Raw genomic sequence first — 13,570 nt, 5'->3', positions numbered from 1 at the left:
GATAAGGATACGGTCAGAGACGAATCCTACGCGCTTTATAATCAACTGATACCTGCCAAAATGTCCATTTGTCCATACCCAATCCACCACAGATGCCAAGAGAGATACATGTATTCAATAAAATGCAGCAAGACTCCGATTCGGCATAATTACACAGTAATGATTGAGAACAAAAAATATACAATAATTCGGAAGCAAGGTAATATCAAATCATCCCACTAGTACTCGAGTGGTAAGCGCATTTACCCCATATAATTTTCAGACTTTTCTTCGGATCGCTCTTTCTTTTCGACTTTTTTCATCTAATCTTAAGCTTCTCCACTTCGGCTCGACTCATCAGCGATGACAAGAAACGGACCTCAACACCTATGCGGTGCGTAATAAATCGACGTCTTGCTCTCTGAAAAGGTCATACGTTTTAGGAACAATTTGGTCAAAGTATTCATTGAAGATAAATTAAGTAGAAGTGATGTTTCTTTAATCTGAAACGACACCTACGCATTTATCCCATTCCGAAAACTATGCACTGCAGAAATTACGCACGTACCATCTAGCTTTTTAAATCGTAGTCCGCAGGGTCCACAGAGGAGGAAAAGTCTATCACGTCACGATCATTATGTCCCCCATCATATCGTTTGAGGCATCCATCCAGAAACTTCAAGGATAGCTCTGTGTACTCTTTCTAAAAGAAGGATATCAAGCTCAATCATACTAACTAAATGCACCTGGTGTGTATGTGTAATTGTGTATAGTGAAAAATTTGATCCTCACCCCAATAATACAAAGTCTGACTTCAGAACAATGGACAAGAATATTCAATCGTCATGAATTTAGAATCATCTATTCAAGTGAGTATTGCAAGAGTACCTGGGTCGTTGCCACAGCATATAGGGTTTGTATTACATCTTATGGCGGATATATAAAATTGTCAATCACAACATAATATGCTGATTATTGAATTATTTCTACCATAATACATGATGTAACTGCTGGAATTCTTCACAGGGTCAAATTTCGTTAAAATAAAGTTTTTTCATGTAAAGATTTGTCAGTTTTGGAGTCAAAAAGGTTTTTTCAGAACAAACTACTTCGTAAGGACAGACAGTTAGTTGTTGCAACCAGATCATTGTATCGCATTTTTGTGGTGTATTGAACCGATAAAATTGATAATAAACCAATGATGATGATGAACCAGAAATGAAGATAAATAATACAATTCTAACATGATGTGGGAAAACACCTAATTTGCATACGTTAGGTCAAAATTTGGTCAAGCCAAGTTTTTCAAGGTAAAAAAAATGTCAAAATTTTGATTTTTTAGGTAAAAAAAAGTCGCCCTAGTGATGACCTTTTTTTATGTCGGTACAGATATATTTAGCGGCATGATCACCGATCTGCGACAGGCAGGCAAATAAAACTGATGCAATATTTATGTAGCTTTACTGGACGAGGGGTGAATACTGCAAGAGAGCTAGAACTTTGAAGGGTGAAGCAATCAAAAAAAGGTTGAATAGCACTGTACTAATACAGATGATTTCACATACCTTGTGATATCGCAAATGCTCTACGTGAGGTGAATCGATGAAATTCACAGTTTTTACAATCGCCCCAGCATTTCTTCGCGCAACAGCAATCTCTTCAACATATCTGCACGGAATCAGTGCATCAACCGTCGAGTAGAGGAAAAGATGTGGATAGATACTTCCGCTGCAGTCTTTCAAGGTCTGGAGTCGGCAAAAGAAAGCATGAACTATGAGATTGAGTGAACTTAAGATGAGTAATGTCAGTGATTAAATATTGACTAACCTGATAAAAGTCCTTCTTGGAACCTGGCCGAGCTAAAATCCCTTGCACTATTGAATGCAAAACGATACCGACACCCATAAAAGCAACACGAAGAAGTCCTTTCGATTTCTGTGAGTAGTATAACGCCTTCAAACCAACACCCCATTCAAGCCTTGATGGTCCACTGTCCATTACAACTCCAATTATATCAACATTTGCATTCTAAAAATACGGTTTCAGTATTGTGCCACAACCAAAGACCAAACTTATATCTGTTCTCTTTACCTGGAATACTTCAGTTGTGAAACGATAAAGTAACGCTCCACCATTACTGAAGATGTGAAAATATACCGGGTGGCCTCCAAGGTCATAATCTTCTAGTAGCTGCAGAAGTTTGTGAGACGTGCTTGTCAAAATATGATCCGCCTCTTAACAATTAAAGAGGACAGTGCTTAATCTACTGTGTATTTTTGATAAAGTATTATAATATTCCGTGTATAACCCATTCTTATGTAACTAATAATGTCACAGATAAATTAAATGACAGTTGTGTATAAGGAAGGCTTACCTGAAGAAAATGGCACATGGCTTGGAGTTATATAGCGTAACGTGATAAATCCTTCTTTTTCATAAATTTCACTATATTTCGCGAGATGTTTATCAGTTGCACCCGTCCACCCCAGAAGATACACGACTGGATCTTTTAATTCATGTTGATTCGCTACATAAAAAATTGTAAATGAAAAATGATATAGTAATATATTCATGTTGAAATAAACCCGAATATTTTGGCTGACACTTGTCAAGGGTAATCGTCAGCGACCAGAAGAGAATTGGAATGAACATTATACATCAAAAATCGTTTCACCAATATGAACATATTATTCAATTGTACATTAAAGTACTGTACTCTAAGAAGCTCAATAAAAATGATCATCGATTCATCGCTATACCATCGGATTATTGACACATTGCAGATGCAGACTTGACCCATAAATGAGTGCATATATATTGAGCAAGCAGGTCATTCCAATTTACCTCCAGTCACCGGAAATGATATGTTGTACTCCATTTCATCCGGATCTTCTGCGGTAGCAGTCATTTTTCTACTGCGGCGGTAAAACACGTACGCCGATACCGATCGCTTTGATAAAACCAGAGAGCGGATTGTCAGCCGACAAAACTTCGTTATGTTTATTTTCATGCTTCAGTGATCGTCACCAATAGAGACAACAGTTCGGTTCAGTTCGTTTCAGATCAATGATATATATATATGATATATTGGTTGAGATCGAACGCCACAGTAATTAAACACCATTATTATAAGTTTAAATAATAATTTAATCCTTTCGATAACGTTACCTAAAGGTTCTATCGCATCTCCATCGCAAAGCGCATCGACGGTACAGACGAAAATTGAAAGAAAAACGCAAAACACCACAAGATTACGATACAAATGACAAGATAGCAAGGTGTCGAAACGACTTGGAAAAGCCTTTGTACTGACTCAAATGCCTCCCCTGACCACACGTCACTGAGCCAGCCCCAGAGTCTAAAAGGTCTACTATATGCTACCTCGGTTGATCGGACTCGAATAAGCACCTACCGGGCACAAATGATTCGATCCGACTGTATAGTTATTGCCAATATTGGGCACCGGATTTACATGCCTCTTGTGATTTCCTCAACGAGAGCATTTGATGTACCCACTCATCGCGATGGCTCCCCAGTAGAGATGCTCAAAAACGACTTTTGTCTCAAATTCTACTAGCTAGCCTACTTGGTAACTTAACAATTTTATCAAGTAGCCAGTAGCATTTGAGAGAAAAAGTCATTTTTGAACACCCTACTCCCCATCCTAAACCTATATTGGCCTATCCCAGCATTGGAGACATCTGACATGGGGTTAACGTAGTGGTGGCGATAAGCGCGTGCCACACGGGTTGCGCAGGTTCGATTCTGCGTCGTAGGTTTTTCCGGGCTACTCTTGCCCCGTTTCGCTGTTGTTGTTGTCGTTGTCGTTGTTGCTGTTTGCGATAATTATAGTGTTTCTTGACTACTATGGTCAATTTTCATTTACCCCAGGCCAATTTTCTTCATTTTTATTCCGTAGCTTCCTACTTGTATAGTACGGCCCATTTCTAGGCTTTTATAACACACCGCTTACACGAATGAGATGCGGGTGAGAAGGAGCCTAGATAAATCTCCTGCACTTGGATAGGAATTCTGGAGTCGACCTCGGTCGGACTCAAACCTTTAACTCATTGGTGTTGCGGCTGTGGATTACACCAGTACGCTATCTCGCCACCCGCGTAGTTGCTCTTATGGCGACAAAAAGTCCAGAAAAAAAAAACGATGAAAGAACGCACTCACAGGGAATGGAAAGAGCAAGAAAAGAGCCGTGGAATACAGATTAATATCGAAAAAGAACTGTTGTATCGGGCATTAGGTTGAGATGGATTCCAGTTCCAGAGACCGCAACTGGTCGTTCGGCATCCTCCTATATATCTACATCGCATTGTCTTATCGCATTGTAGCCTACATTGTGTGTATCTTGATCAGACAGAAAATATGACGATTATTGATCATTATTAATGGTGTGTCCTGGTCTGGAAAAACTGGCTCGTGACATTTGAACGTTAGACCCAGTTTTAGCAGAATGCCGTTGTATCTTTCTGGACAAAATACACTAAATATATTTTCCGACTTTTAAAACGTGTGTTTGTATTTCTTTTTAAACGCGGTATTAATAATTTGAGTTAATCTCAATAATTTCAGCTATTCGTCTTGAGCCAAAGTTTAAAACTAAGTAAAGTATTGCATCATTTTAACATGATGGTATTCATACGAATTTTAGTTAACGTACAAATTGCGCAAATCCTTATTGCAGTGATACAACTTCTTCGTATCGTTCTTCGCCTTAACTACGGGTCTTGTAATGTGGGGCGGGTGCTATTCCATGATATTTTCTGAAGCGGACGTATAAGGATAAACGAAAGTTAAGAACCGTTGCTCCATAGCAAAGCATTCCAATTACATCCCATGATGCGTCGAATTATTATGCTGTGGGAAATCTATGCGTCCGGCGATGAGGCAGAACATCCCAGAACTCTGAACCGTAAGCCTACGCATATCTCAGTTTCCAGCATGTGGTAGTCCATGAATGCGTATGGCAGCTTTTTAACGACTATACTAACTTACTTGAGTAGATTCAAAGTCAGCCAATTTTACTACTACTTGAAGTACTTTTAGGTTGCTTTTAAACGCACTAATTCTACTCATACTTGAGTATATTTGGCCTCGCTACTTCTACATCTACTTGAGTAGCTCTCTTGACTACATGACCATACCTATGCCAATATATAGGCGGCATAATATATGATATTAAAATACTCGACTTGTTGAAAATTAAAGGGGCACTGCGCTCTAAAAATGATGTGGTCTCAAATTGAAGGTAAAAACGAACAAAAATTTATGGCCGCAGCCAGTTCCGTCAGAGCGCCACCGTAATGGAGCTGCAATTTATTGAAATTTCTACAAGACCAGCTGCCGCGGCTACTTAACCCGTTACATGGCACGATATCTTCACCGTCGTACTTGCTCGACGCAATTAGGCAGTCACGCAGAGAACGAATTTTAGATAGTTGTCAGCCGATGTTATGAAGGAAATGTGTCTAAGTTTCGTTCTCTGCGTGACTGCCTTATCGCGTCGAGCAAGTGCGACGATGAAGATATCGTGCCATGTAACGGGTTAAGCAGCCGCGGCAGCTGGTCTTGTAGAAATTTCAATAAATTGCAGCTCCATTACGGTGGCGTTCTGAAGGAAATGGCTGCGGCCAAAAATTTTTGTTCGTTTTTACCTTCAATTTGAGACCACATCATTTTTAGAGCGCAGTGCCCCTTTAAGCTTTATACTCGACTCGATCGAATCTGTCAGGTATATATATACTCAAGTTCCAAACGCTATTCAGAATAAACATCGAAACCAAACTTCTCTTCCAACTGTAGCAGTACATCACTATAAGTTCCAGATATTGGTCTATCTCTCTCAATATATTTATATATGACAAGAATGGAGGTAAACGAGTGCAAATTGTAGGCACAGTCGCACACCAACACTAACAAGGAAATGTATACACAGTCATTTTATCTGATACACAGGCATAGGCTCGTCTATACCTATGTATACTGTATGAGTTTTATATCGTAATCCCATGCCGGAAATCTGCGGGTTTCCTTGTTTTTATACAGAGGATTTGACCATAATTCACCTTTCATCTCCGGTAATGTGATTCAATGGCTATTATAATATGCGGGCTTTTGTTCAGCTCATCAACCGCATAGTCATGTTCATCAACTTTCTGCAATTTGATCCAATTCAATTAAAAGATATCGCGTAATTATGGCTCTCCTAATTCCGTGCAGGCTCGGCGTTATGCAATATGTTATGACACTATAATTTAGGGTTGCCATACGTCCGGAATTCCCGGACATGTCCGGAATTGCACCGTTAAAACTCGGTCCGGGATGAAATTTTAAAATATGCCTAGATGTCCGGACTTTTGAAGGCTTGAAATGGGCTCGTAAATTAACATAAACAACATTATTTTTGGGCCGATTTATGCTATACTTGAAGTTTTTCTTCGCGCTGCGAGCGATTAAGTATATATCACACGTATTAATTTTAATATGGGGACTATACCGCCCTCGCAGAAACTGCAATCAAAATTAGATAAAAATAAAACCTTCATTTACTGATATAAGTATAAGATAATTATAGGAAACTGATATATTCCCAGAGTCGGTTAAGGTCGTTTAAATGCTTTATTCGAAGATAGTGGTTCTAAACCTGAGAGGTCGTCTGCCTTTATTCAGGGATTCTCAAAGATGTTGAACGTAATCAGCTTCCTAAATAGACCGTAAGTCTGGGCAAAGCTGCTAGCCTCTTTATAGTAATCAGCTCATCAAATTTTGAGCTGGGACACGGAGCATTTTCAAATCGGAAATGTCGCGACCATAAAAAGTTGGAAACCACCGGATGTGTGGTGTTTATATAGCTCTGTGGCGCGTAGCGGCAATATGCTGCTAAATAATCTTATCGGTGTGACTAATACATTACTAATGATGTACATTGTATAATTATGCTCCTTGCATTTTAGACGTCATCATCGTTCACCAGCTCTGCCGCTAACTATGATCATGTTGTCGGAGAGAGGATCAAAACTTAATAGTAGTATATGGAAAAACCAATATTATCGACAGAATTCACACTAAAAATTTAACGAACAGATGCATATAGCAAGCCGCCTAGAAGATGCATCGATTACCCTATTGTGGGCCCAAGATCAGTGTTTATTTGAGCAAAAGGGAGCTGAAAAAAAGATGGTTTCGGACCTCGTTAGTGGTTACAACTTACAACACACCTCCAGCACATACCTCTGAACGGGATCGTGACCACCTCTGGTCGATAGGCAACGCTTTGCTTGTGTGATGTGATATTGACAGACAATGTGCTCTTACCTCATTTTGCAATCCGCCAGTGGGCGCTATCGAGTGTCTGGAATTAGACCCACAAAAATATGATAAACCTACACTAATTGCAATTTCGAGTTTCGATTGTTACGTTTCCTCCACATATAGAACTATTTGCCTTCTTCTGTATGTTATATTTTACAAAACATATATCAAATCAAATAAGGAAAAGATAGTATTATATATTCAATCAGCAGGTTATAGTTTTCCATACCTCATTTTAACGTATTTCATTTGTCTCCCATTTACGCCAATTACTAATCAGCAGCACCGTAACTGCCGCACCCCAAACCCCCCAATTGGGGGGGGGGGCGATCTCGAAGGGGGCCCAAAATTATTTCGTGACTTAGCATAAATCATAGAGTATTTTGTAAAAATTTATGCAACTTTTTCAACTTTTTTTTCGCGCTGCGCGCGAATTCAAGTAGCCATTTATCTTTATTATTGGGTATTAGGCCATTAACGCGCCACGACCCACCAAGACATACAATCAAGTTTAACGCCATATAACATGCGACTCCAAGAAGTGTGCCAGAACGATCGGCAGCGAGAAAACCTTGGCCGAAAAGGTCTATGCCCGTATGCTGGCCGAAGGCTTCGTTATATATACAAAATACATATAGGTTTAATTGTCCATAGGCGCCTAAATGACTGGCGCCGAATGTTCCTGTCTGTGCAATCTGAACCTCACAAGACAAATACCATCCCGCTGGGAAAAAAATTATGCCAGTGAAGAAATACCAATTTGAAATCGTGTGCGTCTCTTAGTTTAGAAACCTACATTTGGGCGATTCTATATTTTTTGATATAGCAAACTGGAAGTCACGAAATAACATCATGTAACGAAGTCATATCAACGGGTCCGCCCTCCCGATGATGTTTAATTATTATTTACGGGCCCTCCCGTTTTCAAGACACTTCACTCAGCTCTACCGGTAAATCTAATTACGTGAGTAGAGAGGACAATAAATTGATAGCATAATATATATGCAATCGCCGATCTGATTGACCGATTTTATCATAAATTATCGAAAATTTTCGCGTTTCGCGCTGCCTCATAATACAGTTCAGATGATTTCGTGACAAACGCGAACAACGTGATGGAGGGTCGTTCTACACCCTATGGGAGCCCAAGACCCACGTTTTGGGGCTTGACGAGGTACTGTTTCGTTCCTGCCAACGGGTATACGCCCGAAGATGTTTAATTATTATTGAGTCGTCCTACCTTTTCAAACACACCTCACTCAGCTCTACCGGTAAATCTGATTACGTGAGCAAAGAGAAGATAAAAATTGATAACAGTATATATGCAGTTCCCGATCATACTGACCGATTCAATCATGAATTCCAGAAATTTTCCGCGCTTCGCGCGCTTAGGCGATAGAAGGTTATTCACTAAACAAACTCCCAATTAATATGATGAATCGTGGTAAACAGTGTATCGCCGGAGGTGGGTCTGGGGGACGTCTTCGTTTTGATATGAACAAGGAGTGCCGAAAACCATTTCAGCAAAGATAGGTGGAGGCTAATGCAATATTAACACATAACGCTTCCGACGATACTTTTGGTGTGATCGCAACATTTATGGCACCAAAATGAAGAAACACATATTTTATGAACATATCGCGTCCAGCATCTAGCGCAGGGACGGGCAACATACGGACCGCTGGCCGGATTCGGCCCGCGACGGCATTTTGATCGGTCCGCAGAGAGTTTCTACCGTCAAAGTGAAATCTAAAAGTATGGACAAATTTTATGCTCCTAAGAACGGATCCAAGTTTTCCAACCAGGAAAAGACTGTCATGAAACGACTTGTTCTGTTCTGGTTGACATATATATTTACGAGCAAACATTTTCGACCATGAACAATTGAACATTTACAAGACAAGGCTTTATACCAATATAACTGGTGATATGAATTTCAGGGTTGGAGCGTAATGCCTTGATAGCAACGAAACACTCCTTGTTCATCAAAAAATCAGCCTTGTGGATAGGGCATCCGCAATAAGAATGCGCAAAATCTGATAGCCGAGCAGGTATATCATTGTCCGATTTATGACGATTGTCAGCCGAAAATATTTGGGTTCATTTCAATATGAATATACTATTCAATTGTACAATTGAGTTCTGTACCTCCAAAAAGCTGTTCCCTAATTGGGACAAATTATGGAAATACTTCGGAAATTTTTATTTTAAACGACTGTTCACTAATTTGATGAGACTGTCAACTTCAAATCGAGAAGATTTCGCAGACATTACGAAGTCACCCTGATTGACGTTACTATCCCCATATCTTAATTTTTTCCACAAACCCCAATAAAACGTCTATAAACAGCAATGTGTTTGTATCAGCAGGTTATTGGAAAACTGGCAATGGAAATGAGTTTCAACACTGCGATAGTCCATGTCAGACGATTATTATGATGATATGAGTCATGAGGTTTTAGCAGCTGTAGTGCGAAACTGCCCCATGCTTTCTCAAATTAAAAAATATAATAAAAATTAGGTTTTTAAAATTTTAGAGGTCTCGCGGACTCCCTGAAATTGCTTCGCGGACCCCTATATGCATTCTTTGCAATGCTTAAACCTCGTAAAGTCGATCCAGTGCTGAGTACCACCAATTCTATTCATCCCCAGAATTCCTATGTTTTGGAGGTTTATCCAGGCCAGAGGTGTAAAACTCAACTTGCGTCGCGGGTCGGATTCAAAACTTCAGATCGCTCGCGGGTCGGAACATTCAATTGATTCCAAAATGTTACCTCAAAATACATGCCCTTCTTTTTCACTTGAGTACGTTATTACTAAGCCTGTACCCATACGGATCATATAGGGGTTTTATTCTAGAAATACCTTTAGTCGCAAACAATGTGGTCGGCAAAAGTACTTTGATTGGGCCGTTGAATGCAGTTATAAACCGCTAAAACAGTGGCTCTTGCGACGATAGGAGTTGACATATTTCTATCCTCTCTTTGATTTAGTCGTAATCTGGCGTTAGCCCTATGGGTATGCGTTGTGATGAATCCAAAAGATTTAACTGTAAACGCGTTTTTTGGAATTTGGTTCATCAGTATTAAATCGCGATTCGGGTTTCTGTGGAGGCCGGGGATATTTTGAGCCAAAACGGATGCAGCAATGCGAAAGGTTATTTAAATTATAATTTTGGGACGATTTTATTTTAGGTGTAAGCTGCATATAACGGTTTCGCATTGGCGTTGGCACTTCTGTGAAGATCTACGTGCCTTTCCGGAGTTGGCTGTCACTGCAAGTGACTTGTTCCTAATGGTGATTAGAGTGAAACAATAACATAGCTGTCACGTGGTTATAATATGGCATACGAACATAGGCTACTCCACTTCTGTTTCTTGAGGGATTATTTAATGAAAGTTTTTCTGATGAAGAATCTAATCCTTTGTTGCAAATGTGCTGGACAATACAATCATTTTTCAATTTACTCGAAATTACTTCGCGGGCCGGATGAAATCGTCTGGCCGTATGTTTGACACCCCTGATCTAGGCTCATCATCGCCATATCATCCGTGTAAGCGATGTCTTACAAAAACCTAGAAGTGTGCCGTGCTATAATTAGTCGTCAGCTATGGAATAAAGAATAAGAAATATCGGCCTGGTGTAAATGACCAATGACCATAGTAGTCGACAAACACCACAAATATCGCAAACAACAACAGCAACTATATTCATCCCTTTGATAGGGTGCCGCACGGACAGACAGGTTGCGAACCACTATTACCAGCTATATGTAGTGGAGTATAGCCAACTCCACCCCAGCAACACCTATGGTTTGAGGGAGGAAGGCGGTTAATTTTCGTCTACATAAGTGCTCAGCTCAACCACTGAGGTGCTTTGGCCGATGGAGCTATACTACCTAACCTCAGCTCTCTAATCACTATCCTATTTCCATTACCCCCCTCCATACAATCCAGGCGTAATGATCTTCAAGTCGGGGATCCCCGGATACCAATTTTACGATCAAGTCTATGATCTGACCCGACATCCGACAAGGTACTGAGCCCACTAACCACCGATCACTATTCCCTATCTATAACATTGCGATGTTTCGTTCGCGAACGCTATCTTCCCATGTACCCATCGCCATTCGATCCATATGAAAGTGGTAGTACAATAGGCTTACCATACGTCCTCTTTTAAGAGGATTTGTCCTCTTTTTTGACTTTTTTGAAAGTGTCCTCGGAGGACGCCCTTTTGTCCTCTTTTTTGAGATTGTGTCCTCTTTTTTGAAAATTTAGGTCAGATTTAGAGCAAATCGCGAGTGATATGCCGCAAATTAGCACAGAAGGGCATTTCGGAGTGAAAAACGGTGATTTTAGCTCTGAGCGAAAAGATGACCTTCTTTATTAGTCATCCACCTGGCAATGTGGAGAGAAAAACGGTATTTTGAGCTCTGAGCGGAAAAGATGACCTTTTTGTAAGCCTAACGCCTATAGCTAGAACGATATATAGGCTAAGTCGCGGTACAATAAAAGTCGACAGCGCAGGAATCATACAACGACAGTATGTTATCCGAGTGCGAAATGACCCATGTATAGTCGAATCAAATACCATGAATACAAAAACTTGCTGGTTTGGAGGATTAGGACAGGGGAGGTAATTAGCTTGACTTCATCGCTTTGCTGCACCTCGGCGGGTCAAGGACTATTTTACGAATGCCCACGACATCATGAAATTTCGGGCAAGGTTTCGGGCCGAGAACTTAGAGGTTGAAACAACGCAGTATAGTACTCGGATCATGAAAAACTATTTCTCAGGCCTATACTCACTTGTCTATCGGGTTTACAGAACCGTATTGGAGTTGGTGGGTGTGACTATAATTATCCGTTACACTACAACGTGATTGCCGGGTACCCATTCCTACTTTACTCGTTATTAGGCATTAGACACCTTCTAATCTTTACTTGACCTTAATTTTTTTCGATCACACTGGATATTAAATCACAGTTGCGCAATCTGTGAGTGCGCAATAAATTGCTCTTATTATGACACAGGGGTGACTAAATCGATTTGCATGGACTAAACAATTATGGCAATTCCTGGATAATCCCTCGTATTCATAGCAGGACGGCTGATAGAGGACACTCGTGTTTGCTTCTTCGAGCACTAACTGAGCACTAACTGAGGTCACCAATGAGCCCATTTCCACAACATAACTTGATTGTTAGTGGCTCAAATTAATATCACTATTACTGAATATATGCAGATCATACACTTGGATGGGTAAGATTGCTAGTTCTTCATCGAATGCTGTGAGACTTCTGACGAACCAAATATTCGGTAGCTGCTCCCTATGTTCTGTCATATTCCAAATATTTGTCGTGATATCTTGATGAATGGGATTACTGTGACCTTGTACTGATAATGATTCGGTTCCCATATGTGCAATCTCTCGGTTGTTCGCAGCCAGTATATCACATACACACACCGAAATGATTGTTATTCAATTCCTACTGCTGACAAAGCATAAAAGTATTTGATTTCGTTATTCAGAATGGATTAACCTGTATATTCAGAAATGTATCGTCAGTAAGCTCATTCAGTGCATCTTGCACCATTTTATCTTGGCCATTCAGCAACAGGGACACTATACGCTATTTCTCGTAGGTTGTGCAATGTGCAGTGCATTGTGCAATGTGCATGTCTCGGTCTTCTGCTTTCGCTACTTTGTAGGCCAAGGTGGGAGTGTGATTGATTCGCACGTCACGAAGTCGTTTCGCCATACTGCAATTCTTGTGGTATCTTGAATCGATAACAATCGTAATAAAATGACACTGATACTAATAGCGTACACAGTACGCATGCTTTTGTCGTTTCAAGAAGCTGAGCTTAATATCATTTCTCGCGGAGCAGGAGTTCCGGTAATAGGGTAACCCTTTCAAAACCGATAACGCAAAAGCAATTCTGATATGCGCGAAACCATAGTATGTACTTGTACAATGTATATGGTACGCGGTACGGTACACTGTACAGAGACTATTGAGTGATCGGATTATGCGCACCACGAAATTTACTCAGGAATAGTTGCGCACAATATGCAGGCTACTCGAGTCTCGAGGTGCGACATTCTAATCAAGGAGTAAATGAGTGGATTGTTTGTATCGAGGTACTCGATATTTGATTATCGCTGTAATAATAGCTGGAGAATTATTTATAGCATTGGATTGATTGGATGATTGTTGCCTGCTAACATATCAATCTTGATGTTCCGGCAACGCCTGTAGAC

At 40.3% G+C, this 13,570-nt stretch overlaps 2 protein-coding genes across 2 annotated transcripts in view; both read right to left on the bottom strand.

Annotated features, from left to right (window-relative positions):
- The window catches only part of LOC145439178 (kinesin-like protein KIF2A), a 280,717-nt gene that overhangs the window by 67,086 nt on the left and 200,061 nt on the right, over positions 1 to 13,570 (bottom strand). The window lies entirely within an intron of this gene.
- LOC145439182 (transmembrane protein 53-like) lies at positions 94 to 2,984 on the bottom strand. Its single transcript, XM_080316675.1, has 7 exons — positions 2,824 to 2,984; positions 2,354 to 2,506; positions 2,071 to 2,213; positions 1,807 to 2,007; positions 1,545 to 1,724; positions 548 to 682; positions 94 to 400 (listed from the first exon to the last, which is right to left on the bottom strand). Exons 1-6 carry the CDS (start codon positions 2,885 to 2,887, stop codon positions 551 to 553), a joined length of 873 nt encoding a protein of 290 aa, XP_080172801.1. The 5' UTR covers positions 2,888 to 2,984; the 3' UTR covers positions 94 to 400; positions 548 to 550.

This window comes from Botryllus schlosseri, chromosome 5, assembly GCF_051294905.1.
Source record: "Botryllus schlosseri isolate E-star chromosome 5, Bs_hap1, whole genome shotgun sequence".
Taxonomy (NCBI): Eukaryota; Metazoa; Chordata; class Ascidiacea; order Stolidobranchia; family Styelidae; genus Botryllus; species Botryllus schlosseri.
The sequence above is the reverse complement of the archived record's forward strand: the minus strand, read 5'-3'. Positions and strand labels throughout refer to the sequence as shown.

Excerpts from the sequence above, each read along its gene's own strand:
- LOC145439182 (XM_080316675.1), bottom strand. The coding sequence starts at position 2,887 with ATGACTGCTACCGCAGAAGATCCGGATGAAATGGAGTACAACATATCA. Across the intron at positions 2,214-2,353 it reads CCATGTGCCATTTTCTTCAG|AGGCGGATCATATTTTGACA; the intron begins GTAAGCCTTCCT and ends TTAATTGTTAAG. Across the intron at positions 2,008-2,070 it reads TCACAACTGAAGTATTCCAG|AATGCAAATGTTGATATAAT; the intron begins GTAAAGAGAACA and ends CCGTATTTTTAG.